Source organism: Lissotriton helveticus, chromosome 6, assembly GCF_964261635.1.
Source record: "Lissotriton helveticus chromosome 6, aLisHel1.1, whole genome shotgun sequence".
NCBI classification, from domain to species: Eukaryota; Metazoa; Chordata; class Amphibia; order Caudata; family Salamandridae; genus Lissotriton; species Lissotriton helveticus.
The window spans coordinates 891186482-891203161 of record NC_136067.1 but is presented as its reverse complement, the minus strand read 5'-3'; the positions used below and the strand labels follow the sequence as shown (position 1 = coordinate 891203161).

Here is a 16680-nt window from a genome sequence, read left to right as displayed (position 1 = left end):
GTCAGTGACTTGGCCAAAGAGATCATAAAAGGCCTGAAATTGGATCTTTTAAACTGAAAGATGTCCTGAACCGGGGGCCCCCAAAATACCTTTGGCCCAGGGCCCCCAAAATCTTTAAGATGTCCCTGCAGCCAAGAGCAAACCTTCCGCATAATCAGTCCCCCTCCCCGCCCCACGCAGAAAGATCACTAAGTTAACACCTACCAGAGAGAGATCCCTGTAAATGCTGTCCACATCCCAGGCCTGCTGTAACTCTGAGGGCCCCCACCCCCATCCTTGTTCCGGCCCAGCTCTGACTGAAGAGAAACAATGTAAGTTGATACTTTGTTTCTCTTCAGTCCGGGGTCCCGGGAGGAGCTCTGAGCAGACTGCAGACTGCAGCAGCTACTTCAGAGCAAGAGACATACAGCTCTCTACCGATGAGCTGTAGGGGCCCCCTTTAGATACTCAATGCTGGGGGGTCCCCCAGCACCGCGGGGGCTGCAGGGGTGTTTGTTACGTCCCTGCCCGAGTTACAGACTTTTCCTTTTCTGGTCTGACATTTGGATACAACAATTGATTCCTGGTAATTCTTAGATTTTATTGTAGCCAAATTTACTGTTTTAGAACTATAGCCTGTTTTAGAAAATCTCACCTTCATCTGTACCAATTGTTTATTATACTCTTCTTCCTGGCTACATATTCTTTTTAATCTGAGAGATCCCCCGTATGTTGACTTTCAAAGTGCAATGTGCTATTTCCATGCATCCATCCATATCCATTTATGAAGCGCACGGCTACCACCAACGGCGGTGTCCCTGCGCCGTATGAGTTTTACCATCACAAATCTTTAATGCTATGTCTAAGAATGTTATTTCACTGGAGTTCATGGATGCAGTAAATTCCAAGTTAAAAGGTTTATTATTGAGCTTCTATATCTTCACATGCTTTTTCCCTTGTTACATTCCATAATAAAAACAAATTGTGTATATATTGAGCCCAGATTAAAATGTTCTGTACAAATTCATAGTTCTTATCAATACACGTATACAGTGCAGTCACTTCCAATATAATAATCAGATAATTGTCTGACCAAACCAAATTATCATCACTGTCCTTACAGTACGCTGGAAAGTTTTTTACAAATGGGAACAATAAGGTATCAATATATATGGCAGAGTTCTCTAGAAAACTCTTTCCGGAAGAAATGATAGGTGTCCCTGGGGGATTGATCAGGCTTTTTTTAGGTAAAATATAAAATGTCTGTATTCTGCAATGTTCTGATCTTAAGAAACTATACTCATCTTGATCAAAAATGTACTTTTCTATCCATTGTTTTAGGTAGCACTGTGTGGGCTTCTAATGCATAGTCAGCCTAAAAACGCATATAACAAATAGTGCTTATAGCTAGCTGTGCTATCCCCTCAATCCCTATGTTTCTTGCCCTACCCAATCACTGCATCTTGGTCGACCCACACAAGTGAGGTATAATTTCACTCTGGAGACCAAGGGTAACACTAGGTGGTAGGTAATTTGTGCCAGCACGGCAATCCCAGACAGAAATGTGAAGACAATTTTACTTTTTAAGTAAATTTGAGGTTTGCAGGGAATTCTGGGAAAGAAAATGTGGGAGATCCACGCAAGCCACAACTCCCTGGACTCTCCTGGGTGTTCAGTTTTCAGAAATGTCTGGGATTGGTAGGTTTCCTAGATGGCCGCCGAACCCAGTACCTAAAACGCAGGTGCCACCATGCAAAACCAGAGTTACAAAAATATGGGGGAACCCGAACATCCACAGGACCTGGGTAAGATACAGGACAAAAATAATAATAATTGTCACAGTGTAAATCTGTATTAGCATGAAATCAAATCACCACCTTGATAAATCAATTAATTTGATGTATTCATATTCATGATATACTTGTGTTCATCCAATGCCTGCACAAATATCAGTCTCCTCTTCTTTTTTGCAAGAGCTATTGACTTTGGACTACATACTCTGGACAGTTTAGTTGGCATTCATCGTTAGCAGTGAGTCTGGAACTTGGAGCACACTCTATCATAGTATAATGGTTCTGACTATAATGTATCCTACAGTAGAAAAGGGTCAGCTTATGGCAATTTAAAACACTGATTTGACAACTATGAGTCCTAAAGCAAACAGTGTAAAATGAGGGGTAGATTTACAATATTGTCACACAGTGCATCACAGCAATACACCTTGCTGGGCTGCACTGTTTGACAGGGAAAGGACATGAATGTGCTGTATTTAACTCAATTCAAAATCAAAAAAACAGATGATGGGCAGAATGCTGAACAATGCAAAAATTCACCCCGATTTACAGATCTGGGTTTAATCCATCGTAATTTTGTTCACCAAGCCACTCCAATTTGGACCCAAACATATGCAAATCAGTCTTGACCCTGCTCCTCAGGGGAACAATCCAGCCCAAACTGCCAAGCCTGGGCCTCCCTAGACCAGAATAAAGCATCCTGGAACCAGTTTTTTGTTTCACCCCTCATCACCAAGGCTTGCTTGGATCTAGTGGCACAATGAGCACAGGTCTCACGTCTGGGCATACCCTTCCCACTAAGGGCGACAAAAACAAAAAGTACAGATGATGGACGGAATGGACGGAATGCCATACAATGCAACATTCATTCCCAGTCAAGATATCTAGGTTAATAAATTGTTTTTTTGCTCACTACGCCACCCCATTTTTGACCCAGCTATATGCAAATCAGTCTTGGCCCTGCTCCTCATGGGAACAGTCCAGGTGTATTACCCCTCATCAGTCAGGCTAACTTGAATCCAGTGGCACAGTGAGCACAGGGCCCACGTCTGGGCATAATCTTCCCACTTAGGATGACAAAAGCAAAAAGAACAGATGATAGACAGAATGCTGAACAATGGAAACATTCACCCCCAGTCACATATCTGGGTTTAATTCATAATTGTTTTGCTCACCACGCCACCTCAGTTTGGACCCAGCCATATACAAATCAGTCTTGACCCTGCTTCTCATGGGACAGTCCATCCCAAACTGCCAAGTCAATATGGGGCATTCCTTCCTTACCCTGTGCGCTGGCACCATTTCGGCTGCCTATTGCCAATTCAGGCATCTTTTCACCATGGTGCCTGTGTTGCATGCTGCATTGTTTTAGTGCAGTAAGGTGCACCTTCCTGCATGAAAAAAACCCTGAGAGGCAAATTCTTCTTTCTATGTGTGCTGCAGAATGCAGCACACATAGAGAGAGCAAGTAACGAGGAGATCTAAAGATATTTCTCTTCATTACGCCAATCTGGAAAGGAGTATCTTTTTGGCGCATTCCCAGGTTTACAGGTTCTGGTAAATCTGGGGATGCACCAAAAATCATGAGAGCTGCGTGAGAACACCCACAAAACCCCCATGGAATGCCTCCCTAGTGCAGAGTAAGACAAAGCAGTGATTTGTGCCATGTTGCTCTACTCCCGATTTTTGGAGTCGCTCACAGGCACGCAAAGTGGCCTTGTGTAGCTTCATGAATTCAATTTGTGGTTTGCGTCGCTCTTGTACCAAGTTGCGTGGTGCAAGAGCGATGCAAACAGGCTTACAAATATACCCCTGTGTCTCTTTTAGTTTGCAAGAACCTAGACTGCTTTTTAAATTTTTTGTTGAGGGAGCCAGCTGTGAACATGGGAAAAAGATTTCCCTGAGAATGATGCAATTCCTACACCTTAGCACCTCAAAACAGGAGACAAGATCTACAACCACCTGCTCCTCATATTAAACATTTTAAATAATCGCCAAATAGGAACATATGCTCTAAATTGAAAAGTTAGTTCTGTTGTGTGGTAATACTTACATGAATATTGATTCTATACAATGTAAACACTCATGAGTGTTTTAAACCAACTCGATTTCTTTATTTATAGAATGGTAAGAGTTTCTGATACAATCCGTATGTCCCCTTTATTGTTATGGGGCAAAATATGGCAATCTGAAGACCTGCAACTCACTAAAGATATCATTATTGATTGCATGGCTCTAGAAAATTCAAAACAGATTCCCTGGTTGTCCTATGTTTGTAACATGCTAAATAAGATTGGATTGGGTTCCTATTATGACAATCCTGAAAAAATAGAGGGAAACCCAAAGGTGGACATAAAGGCAATGTATTGGAAATCTTTGAATCCGCCATCCTTGGACGATGCTAATGTCTATGTTCATAAGCCCCAACCTCAGTTTTATCTAACATTTACTCTTAATGTGCAATGGCGATTCCTACTAACAAGGTTTAGACTGGATATTTTGCATTTTTTGCTTGCTTTCCCGAAACAGGGGGGTTGGTGTGAGAGGCTGCCCCCTTGTCCATGTAACAATAGGGATAGCCAAAGCACTATACATGTGGTTCTTTTTTGCTCTTTATATCAAGAACCAAGGAGCCGGTTTATTAAACCAATCCTGAAGGGGAGGCAACCTTGCACCTATAAGGAAGGGTATGATTACCTGTCAGCACTATCCTCTGTTGAAACTTGCTGTGCCATGCTAAATTTTATTAAAGTTTCGCTAAAGATTAGGAAGGCCTATGGTTAGTACCAAAATGTATAGAACATTCTCTGGTGAAAATTGTGTATGTGTATAATTTTTACAAAAAGTTATTTTACTATGTTTTTTATAATTTGGGAAATTGTGTATTTAAAAACTTTTAATTTTGTTCCATGAGGTACGATGAATTGTATGTTCTGTACTTTTATGATTCATTTTATGAACCGAATAAAGTTTTGAAATGAATGAAATGATTTCTTTATTCATAAACGAGAAAATAAATTAAAAAAAAGTAAAAATTACCTTCCCCGCTTAAAAATTTCTCCATGAAGTGCTCAAAATTTGTTGATTGAGTCTGTGATGGCATCATCTTTTCAAAATGGTAAAACGAAGTTAAAACATCTTTAGGGTTTCTGGTTATGTAGATAACCTGCAACAACACACATCAAAGAGTAATGAAAATAGCTGTTCTTTATAGCAACTGTACATTAATATTATACAACGGTTTTCCCCTTCCAACTTGAACATGTGCATTTGATATGTCAGTTCATTTCCTCTGGCTGTGAAACAATTTGGAGTTGGAAGGCCATAATGAAACAGTCCACAATATATTTCCCTGGTACTATCTTGAGGGAAAAGTAGGGTTTGACTACATAAAATAGAAGAACATGAAATACATTTGAGGATCTCAACATTTTAAATAGCAACAAGACCAGGGATACGTGGTGTGCCCAAAGGCTTGATCTGCAAAGAGATATGCTGAAGGTACCTGATACATTCAATATTTATGTATCTGAGTTGGGTATAAATATTTTGTTGATGGCTGTGAAACTTCAAATGACAATCCAAGCTTACAGTTGTATAGCAACAAAAGCACAATACACATTAAATATGAGGGAATGAGTGCATAGTCAGACAGTTTCTCAATGTCCTAAACCTTGTATATTGCCTTTTTCAATTAGAGTTTATTGGAATGGGCATGTTCCTTCTTGAAAAGATCAATTCATAGATTTGGGTCCTGAGTACTGCACACAGATTTTCATTTAAAAAGGTCATTTTCATTAACAAAAAAGGGAATTTAGGAGTATTGGAAATTGGGTTACTGGTTGACTGGTGCATGAGCTCTGGTCAAGCAGCACCCACAATCTTAGTCAAGGTAAGAGGCAGGCAAACCCTACATTAATCTGTGTTCACCATTGGCAGCTTGGCACAGAGTAGTCAGGCTTAACTGAGAAGCAATGTGTAAATTATTTTTGTGCAACATTTCAAATAGTAAAACAGTGAAACGACCACACAAAAACATCCCACACCAAGGGGCTCATTAGGATGTGGCCGCCACCCTAGAGGAGGAGGGACCGTCCGCAGGGTCAGCGGCGGTCCCTCCAGTGCAATTAGGATGTGAACGCCAGCCTGGCGGTCACATCCTCAAAATTTTAACATTGCTTGAAGCAGCACCCGCCGCAAGGTTAAATATGCATGTTTAGCATTTGCATGCACAAAGCGGCAGGCACCACGCGGTGCCTGCCGCTTCGTGCACGCAAATGCAGGGCGGTACCATAGGTACCCCCCATGTGCACTCCCCACCCCCCCCATCACCCTGGGGGCCCGCAACGGGCCCCCAAAGAAATCACCGTATAGCCTTTCCACGGCGGAGAATCCGCCGCGGAAAGGCATCTGTTTTCCGCCATCCTAATATGGCTGGCGGTGTCTGATAGACACCGCCAGCCATGTTAGAGCTTTTCCGCCACGGTCGGAAGGCGACCGCGGCGGAAAAGCTGCGGACTGATTTTGAGACCCACCGCCATCCTAATTTGGCGGTGGGTCTTTTGTGCCTCCCCAGCGGTTTTCCCGCATCCTCCGGGCCGGCGGTGGCTTCCGCCGGCCCAGAGGATGCGGGAAAACCGCGATCGTAATGTGCCCCCAAGTTAGAAAACAAGATCTGATCTTACTAAATAAAACAAGACCAAAAAAACAAAAATCCAATTAGTAGAACTGGTGACATTGATTTGTAAAGTTTATAGAGGTGAAGAGTGCCAAAACGCATAAAGCGCTACTGGAGATATCTGGTTGCGCTGGACTGGAACACAGTCACAATTTCAGGCCAACTGTGAAGGAGCGTAGGCTGGCTAAAGGGACCCAGTTAGGACCGCAGAGCAGAATACTTTATATCCTGGTTGTGAAGAGTTGCATGGATCAACTTTGAATGTGCTCCTGGCAGCCTAGGTGATGCATCGGTTCCGAAATGGGGCGAAGCTACGGTGCAAGGTTTTAATGCATCAACGTTAAGGATCATGTCGGAGGGGCTCACGATGCAAACTCTGGGGTTGAGGATGTGAGGCGCAGCTGAGCCATGAATTGGTTCCGATGAGTGGTGAAGCTGTGATGTGGAGTTTCAGCAGCGTCTTTGAGACTACCGTCGACAATGGAAGAGAGAAGCTGGCGCTGGAAAAGGTGTTGCACAGTGGTGGTTCTGAAGGTGATGCTTCAATCCCAAGATGCTGGAGGCGGCGGCGATGCAAGTCTTTTGTAATGGGTGAAATCCATGCAGCAGCGACAATGTGTTGGTTTTGCTCGGGAAGAGATGCCTAGCTGAGGAGATGCGTAGGTTTTGTTCGGTGATGCATTGCTCAGAAAAGAAGATGCATTGGTTCTGCTGGCAAGCACCTGAGGCCCACTTCCAACGATCCAGAACTGGGGTGACACCAATTGGCAGGGTAAAATCATAGATAAGCAAAGGTCCTTCCCTGGCTCCAGACTCATGGCAGGGGGTTATGCAGCCCTTTTTGTGTGGACAGGACACAGCCTATCATGTGTAAGTTAGACTGTGCCCAGCTCCTCCCTCCCATCCTGCCAGAGATGGCCCATTTAGTCACACCTAAGCTCCCGCTGTGTGTGGCTGTCTGAGAGGAATACACAAAGCCCATCTTCCAACTACACTCAGTCTTGATCAGAGACAGACTACAGGCACCAAATAGCTAAAGCAACCTTCTAAATGTGGCATTTTCAGAACTGTGATTTAAATGTGACTTCACCATAAGTTAGGATTTTAAATTAGGATTCCAGAGACATCAAATTTAAATTAGTTATATCTTCCCATTTGGAAATACACGTATAACAGGTAATAATGTAATCCCAATGCTACCAGGGCATGTAAAATGTAAAAGTACATGTCCTGCCTTTTAATTTCATTACACCCTGCCCTCTAGGTTGTCAAGGGCCCTCTTAGGGGTGACGTATATGTATAAAAAGGGAAATTTTGGGCCTGGCAAAATGCTTATTTTGCCAGGTCAAAATGGCAGTTGAAACTGCATACATAGGCTCTGCAATGGGAGGCCTGAATCATGGTCAGAGGGATACTTAAGTGGGTGGCACACACAGCTCTGCAAGCCCACCAGGAGCATTTAATTTATAGGCCCTGGGTACATGTAGTTCACTTTACTAGGGACTTATAAATAAATAAAATATGCCAATGGGGTATGAGCCAATATTACCATGAAAAGGGGAAAGAGCACATGCATTTTTGTACTGGTTAGCAGTAGTAAAGTGATCATAGTCCGAAGGTCAACAAAAACTAATTCAACAAAAAACTGGAGGATAAGGCAAAATGTGTGGGGGTGACCCTGCAGAAAAAATATTTTCCAACAAGGAGTGTCTCTGAAGAACTATGAATGCAATTGTCTTTTAAAGATTAATCACTTGCTAAATAACTTCATGAAAGTTTCTGAGAAGAGGTGCATTCTAGCTCTAAAGAATACAGCAGCCCTGGCAATCATAAGTAAACTTTGACTTCCCAGATTTCATAGAGAATAACCATGCCTATGGCGTAAGACACAGAGGTCAATAGAGGCATATTAATACAAGAGAAACACCTTATATGTTTGAAATTGATACCAGTATCTCCTGCACCACCAGTTCTTACGTTATATCAGTTCTACCTCTGTCATCGTGGCTGCAGCTCATAACCAAAGTTATGACAGATCCTTTCACACAGTTATTAAACACATGGACAACACTTCCTTAGTAATATTTTTCAGCGTGAGGTACATTCTGAATAAAGAAGTATAAAGAACCTAAACATCAAGCAATGGCAATCGTAAGTGACGGTGCTTGTAGTAGTCTAAGTATTACCAAACCCACATGAGAAAAGAAACACTCCTGTGTTTGCCCAAGATTTCTGCTTTTTAAAGGCTTTTGCACTTTTAAGGGATATCTTTGAGTAACCCGCTGGATGTATTATAAAATAACATCACTTGTGAGACTTTTAAGCTCTCTGATGCAATATTTGCATGACAGTCACACCCCAAGACTGTGGGTGGGTGCTTTGCAAAGCAACTTCTACCCTCACAGCATGGGAAGTGTTAGACCTGACATCCTTGGCATGGCATTCCCAATACTTGTTGCCTTCACTTCTCCTGTTTTGCTGAAATAGATTGTGCTGGCTTCAGGAATCTGCACACTTTACTACTGCTAACCAGTGCTAAAGTGCTTGTGCTTTCTACTTCAAACATGGTAAAATTTGACAACCCTTGATTGCTACATCAGTCAATGGTACTGCATACTTCATGCCCTGTAAACTGAATGCTACTAGTGAGCTTCCAGCACTCATTATGCCACAAGCTAAAGTAGCCTGTGGCAGTTGGGCTCAGCCAGTTGGCTACAATATCTCTCTTAGTCACCATCAGAGCCGTGTTTAAACAAAGCTTCTCAGCTCTGGACCCATCCAGTCCCTCGGTAATACCCAGGAGCACGTTTATCAAGCTAAGGGGGACCTTCCAACCCAGGACATATGTGAGTTCCCCTGTTACTGACTCCCAATAACGCGTAATTGTGGGGCAGAGCCATACCATATGATAAAAGTCGGCATGTGGGTATCCGCAGTGGGGACAGGATGCATCTGGTCGGTGCCCAGCAGGGTGAAGACGCCATAGTGTGAGGTAGGCAGCATGTAGGTAGTATATTTGAACGAATCTGAGCCGCGCTGAGGCTGTGACCATTTTGAGAGCCATTAGCGCGTCCCTCCAATTAGCGTCATCCAGGGATCCAAGCCAACCCTCCTACTTGCCCCTGAGATGGGATAGAGAGTTGGGGGTGTTATTTGTAAGGGAGCAATAGATGCGGGAGATACCCACTTTCCCCAAATTGCCAGTCATGACCTGGGCTTCAGGTGGACTATACTTGGGTAAGGAGGTCCCCTCTGAGATGTGAGCGTGGAGGGCGTGGCACAGCTGCAGGGAACGGTAAAGCTGTGAGGCGTGGAGGGAGTACCGAGTTTGTAGATCCGGGAAAGCGCTATGTGGCTCCCACCCCAGACATCCCCAAGCTGTGAAATCCCAATGAGATCCCAAGCTCTGAAGCCAGAGAAAGCGGCAACGTCCCTGAGCCATATTCCGCACCACAGTGGGGTATATTGGGTTCATTTGCCAGACAAGTGGGTGTGGCGCAGGGAGGCTCGTCAGGCCAGAAGCACCCGGATCGTGACCTCAGGCAGAGTGTGGGAGATAATGTTCCCGTAGAGCATCCCCATAATGTTGGAAAAACCCAAGTTGTGCAGCTCTAGGCGGTATGCCGGGTCCACCCAGCCACCATTAAGCCAGTCATGCAAAGAAAAAGAAGCCGATTCGCCAGAAAATATATATATATAAGTTTGTCATTCCCAGCCTTCCGTCAAAGAGCGGGATCCAGCATTGGGTGAGGGCCAGCCTCGTTCTCTGACCTCCCCATAAAAATTTAGTGGCCAAACTGTCCATCTCCTGGAACCATGACCGTGAGAAGGAGATGGGTGTGTTCTGAAGCATGTAGAGAAATATGGGCAGAACCATCGTTTTAAAAAGGGCTATTCTGCCCATAGGGTTCAGCACAAACCCACTTCACTAGAGGAGTAACGTTGAGAGACTAGGCGAGGTTGGGAAGGAGGGCCACCCAGATCCCCAGATCCCCAGATATTTGAACGACTGCCGCTGAAGGGAAATCGACGACTGCCAATCAAAGCACTCTCCCGAAATATGAAGAAGGACCAGGACCGGTTTGGCCGAATTCATTCAGCGGCCGGAGATTCGTTCAAAGAAGTGCAGGGGTCGGAGGCACAGTGTCCCGATTGAGCTGGATCTGACAAAAATATCAGAACGTCATCAGCATGAAGGGCAATCTTATCCTCTACTAGGCCAAGCCATTGCCATTCCATCAGAAGCGGATCAGTGCGAATAAAAGAAGCAAAAGAACCCATCGCTAACACGAAAAGGAGGGGTGAAAGGGGGCACCCCTGTCTCGTGCCCCTCCTGATGGGAAGGGGCGCGAAAGGGCACCATTGACCACAACCTGGGCTTGGGGTTTACAATAGAGTGTCCTGACCAGGTTGCGAAAGGGGATCCCAAAACCCATTTCCAACAACACTGCCTCTAGATATCACCAATCCACCGAATCAAATGCTTTCTTGAAGTCCACGAGGAGCAAAGAGAGATAGGGGTCAATTGTTGCCGATTCGCGAGAGCGAGGTGGAGATGTCTAAGGCAGTGCCTGGTTCCCCGGAAGGCATGAACACACATTGGTCTGGGTTGACCAGCTTATCCTGATAGGGACGTATGCTTTTAGCCAGGTGAATATTTTGAGCTCTGAATTAATAAGGGAGATGGGGTGATAATCAGAGCAGTGGGCCGAGGGAGGCTGCGACATAGGAATCACCACAATGGTTGCCAGGTCCATCTTGGGATAGAAGAAGCCGCGTTCAGCCGCTTCATGATACACCTCTAAGAGCTGGGGAACCAGCGTATATCGATAGGTCGCATAGAACTCCTGTGGGAGTCATTCTGGCCCCGGTGTCTTACCCGCGGCCATGTGTGAGATGGCATCATTAATTTCTTCCGGGGTGATTGAAAGATCTAAGTCCTCTGCCTCGGACTCACTGAGCCGTGGAAGGGGGAGCCATTCATGCTGGAGAAGTTCCAGGAGTGTGAGATCTGGAGGCTGCACAGAGTAGGGAGTCGCATAGTAGGTGGCAAAGCACTGGGCCACCACCACGGGGGTTTCTTGGATCTCCCCGAGTGATTCAATCACCTCATGGATGATACGATTGGCCATAGCACATGAAGCCACCCTGCCTGTTATCTTGGAACTCCTAAACACATCTATAGCCTCATGTGCTGTTCCTACAGCATGGAAACAAGCCATGGTGCGGGCACTGCTGAAAAAACCTAACCTGGACCCCAATGACCACTCCAACTATCGCCCCATTTCACTCCTCCCTTGGGCTGGCAAGGTGTTGGAAAAATACATAAATGTCCAGCTGGTCCAGTTCATTGAAAATCACTCCCTATTGGATGCATCCCAGACAGGTTTCAGGCCGAAACATGGCACCGAAACTGCCTTGCTAGCGGTCGCCGAGGAATCCCGAAGGGTTCTAGACCAGGGGGGATCATTGGCAGTGATCCTCCTTGATCTAAGCGCCGCCTTCGATATGGTCAGCTATGCCACCTTGCTGAACCGGCTCCGGGACATCGGAGTCTCAGGCGACGCTCTAAGGTGGTTCGACTCCTTCCTGTCCGATAGATCTTTTCAGATCTTCGACGGCGACACAATATCAACCAGCAAGCCTCTTAGTTGTGGAGTACCACAGGGCTCCTCCTTGAGCCCTGTGCTATTCAATGTCTACATGAGACCACTGGCCGGGATCGTCGAACCGTACGGCATTAAAATTGTGTCGTACGCCGGCGATACTCAGTTAGTGGTATCATTGGCTCAAGAGAACATCAGTCAACCCCAAGGTGGCCTGCTGAGCTGCCTAGAGGACGTTAAGGAGTGGATGACCAGCTCCTCCCTTAAACTAAACGGAGACAAAACAGAGCTCATGCTTCTAGGCCCAGCCTCGCCAATACCTTTCACCTCCTTGTGGCCCCAAGCTCTGGGCACTCCCCCTACCCCCAAGGAAAGCGTCAAGAGCCTAGGAGTGTGGCTGGACAGGAAGCTTTCCTTTTCCACCCAGGCTACTAAGCTGTCTGCCACCTGCTTTGGAATCCTCAAAACTCTAAGGAAAGTCCTTCCACTTCTGCCTCTAGAAGCCAAGAAAGTGGCAGTGCAAGGCCTCATCCAGTCCCGCCTTGACTCAAACAATGCCCTATATGTAGGGGCTCCCGAGATGACTCTCCGGAAACTCCAGGTGGTGCAAAACTGCACAGCACGCACCCTGCTACAGATTCCACGAGCCCAGTCAGCCAGACCTGCATTAAAAAGTCTTCACTGGTTGCCAGTCAAGCACAGAGTGGCATTCAAGGCGCTGTGCATTGCACACCGGGCTTTTTGGAAAACAGGACCCGTAATCAACAGCAACCTTGTCATCCCCTATCACCCAAATAGGAACCTCCGCTCCACTGAGGCTTTCTTGGCTGTGGTGCCTAGAGTGAAGAGAGCCAGATCCGGGGGCAGGCTGTTCTCACTGAATACCGCTAAACTTTGGAACACACTCCCCCTCTCACTCCGTTCCAACCCGGACCTGCTCTCATTCCGTAAAAATCTGAAGACTTTATTATTCGCCAAAGCCTCTGAACTCTAATCTGCCACTCGGCTTGTCTCTCCGATTCTCACCTTAGCGCTTGGACGCCCCTGGGCAGCAACCGCGCTCAATAAATCTATTTCTATTCTATTCTATAGGGTAGGTGGCCAAATGATGCAGCAGCCCCCAGGGTCATGTACTACTTTATGCACCAAAAATGGAAGAGCGCAGCGTATCAGGACCTCCACCCCCGTGATCCTCGGGTAAAACCAGAGTGCCAGATCCCACCATAGCCATAGCGCACAAGAAAGGGACAGGGTTTGCCTACCAGGTGGGACTCCTGGAGCATCAGTATGTCCACAGAGTACCGCTGGGCATATCGCAGGATCGCAGTGCGCTTGACCTTATCTAAGAGGCTGTTAACATTCCAGGACATAATATGAAGCAATGCCATCCCAGTATAGCTGTCAGACATGGAAAGACAGGGCAACGGGTCAGACACCCAGCTTGGACAATGGGCGTGGCGGTGTATTTGTGTGGGGCAATGGGCGCAAATTCAGTGTCATTCACTACGTACTCGTTTCGCCGCTGAGCAGAAGTGTTGGTGCATGAAACACCAAAAACAAACAATACAACTAGGGACAACAGTCCCCCTCCCCAACCCAACCCCCAGCCCCCACCCTATACTTCGGGAACTGAAGCATCTGTCGCCCTAACAGTAAAGAAATAAAAGAGAACCAAATAAGAACGCTTGGGAATGGGGAATCGTGGAGGACCCCTCCTCATAGCAGGATGTGCATAATCAAGTCCATCGGGAATTGAAGTAGTGTTGAGCTGATGCGCCGTATCCGTCCGCTGAGCCATGCCGGGCAGGCAGAGACGAGCTCATGCGGGCCCCTGAGAAGCATTGGGCTACGTGAGAGATCTGTATCTGGCAGGTCCAACAGCGATGGCGAGGCGAGGCACGAAGCAGCCCAGGCGTTGGCTGGTGAGAGGGGCCCAGTGGTGAATCGGTTGCGTAGAGGTTGGGGGCCGCGGACCTCATGGTGGACGCCACCAGCTGTGCTCATGGGTGATGGATTCCAGTTGCCGGCCTGTAGGGGGCATTCCTCTGTGACGCATGTCTATGCTTCCTCAGGGTTATCAAAGAAGAGGGTCCTTTTGGAGAACACAACTCGCAAGCAGGTTTGGAAGAGGAGCCTGTATTGTATGTTGGGAGCGCGCAGCTTCTGCTTGACCTACCCAAACGAGCGGCGCTGACCCTGGACCTTGCCAGTGTAGTCGGGGAAGATCATGATCATATGATTGTCATATTTGAGGTGTTGCTGCTGACTGGCCTCGGCCAAAACACAGTTGTGGTCTTTAAAATTGAGGATTCGCATTATGACCAGTCTGTGAGGTGCCCTGGGAGGTGGCTTAGAAACAAGTGGACGGTTTGCCCGCTTGATCGCGAACCATGAGGAGAGGGAGCCCTCGGGGATCCATGAGCGCATCCACCTCGCAACAAAGTCTGCCGTCTGGCCCTGTTCCGCACCCTCAAGAAATCCCACCAGGCAAAGGTTGTTGCGGCGGGACCTGTTTTCTACATCTTCCACCCACCGATGTAGCTCCTGGGTGTGAGACTGGAGACGAGCGACATGGCCTTTGAGTTGCTGAACCTCATCCTCCACGGTGGAAATGCGGGATTCGGCTTCTTTAATCCGGGCCGTGGCATTCCGAAGGTGTTGCCGGATGAGGGTCACAGTGACCCGGACTTTGGAAATCTTGCCCTCTACGGAGTATTGCGAGGTGTGGATGACCTGAAGAATGGTAGATGAGTCGGCATCAGGTGCGGTATCCTTATCCGTGTTCCCTCCATTCACCCCAGAGTCGGTGGTGGTGAATCGGTCCATTTTAGTTTGGGTGGCAGGGGTTTTGGCTGGCTAGTCTCAACCCATGGCCCTCACCCAGTAGGGCAGGAGGCCCAAACGTGTCTCCTACAGAGGGCTTCTGTGATGGGGGCCCACGGTCAGTGCCGGAAGCCACAGGAGCAAGTCAGCAGCATGGGGCAGTGGAGGAGGCCCTCTCCCAGGACCTCACACCGTTCGGTGCACAGGGCCGGTTCCACCTCCCCTGGGCGGTATCTCACACCAGAGGCAACATAGCAGAGGCCTGGCCCCAAGGTCAGCAGCAGGGGCCTCTGTAATGGAGGGTCCAGGGTCAGTGTCAGGAGCCACAGGAGCAAGTCGGAAGCTGAGGGGTGGTGGAGGAGACCCTCTCCCAGGACCCCACGCCGCTCACTGCACGTGGCCAGTTCCACCTCTCTTGGAAATTTCCTCACACCAGAGGCAACGTGATGGGGGCATTGTCTTGAGGTCAGCAACAGGGGCCTCTGTAGTGGAAGACCCTTGGTCAGCACCAGGAGCCACAGGAGCGAGTTGGGGCAGGCGGCGGTGAGGAGGCTCTTTCCCAGGACCTCACGCCGCTCGATGCATGCGGCCGGGTCCTCTTCCCCTGAGTGCTACAGCACAGTGGAGGCAGCGTAGCAGCGGCCCGGCCCGAGGTCAGCAACAGGGGCCTCTGTATTGGAGGGCCGTACTGGTATTGCGGGAGCATGGGAGGTGAGCAGGAGCAGCGGGGGCTGAACCCTATGCTGCACAGTCCAGGAGCCAAACCACCTGCCCCGCAGTCAGCCTAAGCACGTGGGGGCCTTCACGCAACACAGTTACAGCCCCCCCCACCGTCGGGCACTCACCAGAGCTCCGGGACCACTGTGCACTGGACCCCAGACAGCATCAGTCACAGGCTGCCTCAACACACGATCCGCCCAAGGAGGCACGGCCGGCTGGACCCCAGCAGGCCCCTCCAGCGTCCCACACCCAGCCAGGGGGCCCTCGTGGTCAGGAAGAGAGCAGCAACACAGAGACCCTCCGAGCAGTGCAGAGAGTTCCTCAGGTTCCCCCCTCTCCGGAACACACTAGGAAGGAACCGGGAGCTCAAGGCAGTAGATCAGGTTGGGAGATCGGCACACCGATATCACCTCGAGGCCCGGATCTCGGCCGGGGCCGCCTGTAGCACCAGGATGTAACCCACACCACCTCCCGAGAAGGCACTGGGACCAAGGTCAGGCTGGTAGGCAGCTCAAAGTAGTTCTGGGGCTTCTGCAGCGCTCAAGGCTTTCAAGGCCTGCTCCCACCACACAGCAGTCAGCTCCGGGGCTCAAGGCAGATCCAGGCTCAGGGCAGATCATGCGCTCACCGCCGCTCACCGCAGCAGGCCGCCATCATAGTTTCGCCGCGAGGCTGGCTCCAGGCGCAACAGCAGACTGTGGTGTTCAGGTCCTGGCAGGTTGCATCCAGCTCCCTAGCCAGTCAGGTATTCACCAGTGCTGGAATGGTGGGGGCACCCAGCACCGCAGGGCTGAGGAGGGCGGCGCAAGCCACCCCCTGGAGACCCACCGTCCGCACCCCACAGCTGGCAGCTCCGGTGCCCACCTCAGCTTCGGGAGTCAAGGCTCAAGGTGGACCAAGAGCTCACTGTCGCTCACCGCCGCAGGGCGCCATCTCAGTTCTGCCCCGAAACCGGCTCTCAGTGCAAAGCAGATTGTGGCACTCAAATGTTTCCAGTGCCCGCCCGCACTACACAGCAGTCAACTCCAGGGGTCAAGGCAGCCCTGGGGCTTCCCCAGCACTCAAGGTCTCCAGGGCTTGC

The 16680-nt window shown here is 48.5% G+C and overlaps 1 protein-coding gene across 2 annotated transcripts in view; it reads right to left on the bottom strand.

Moving 5' to 3' along the window:
- LOC144763169 (amine sulfotransferase-like) overlaps positions 1-16680 on the bottom strand; it is a 528038-nt gene that overhangs the window by 258151 nt on the left and 253207 nt on the right. For both annotated transcript variants that reach the window (XM_078648509.1, XM_078648508.1), the window contains exon 5: positions 4812-4938. In XM_078648509.1, coding sequence (XP_078504635.1) covers positions 4812-4938 — 127 coding nt within the window. The remainder of the gene's footprint in view (positions 1-4811; positions 4939-16680) is intronic.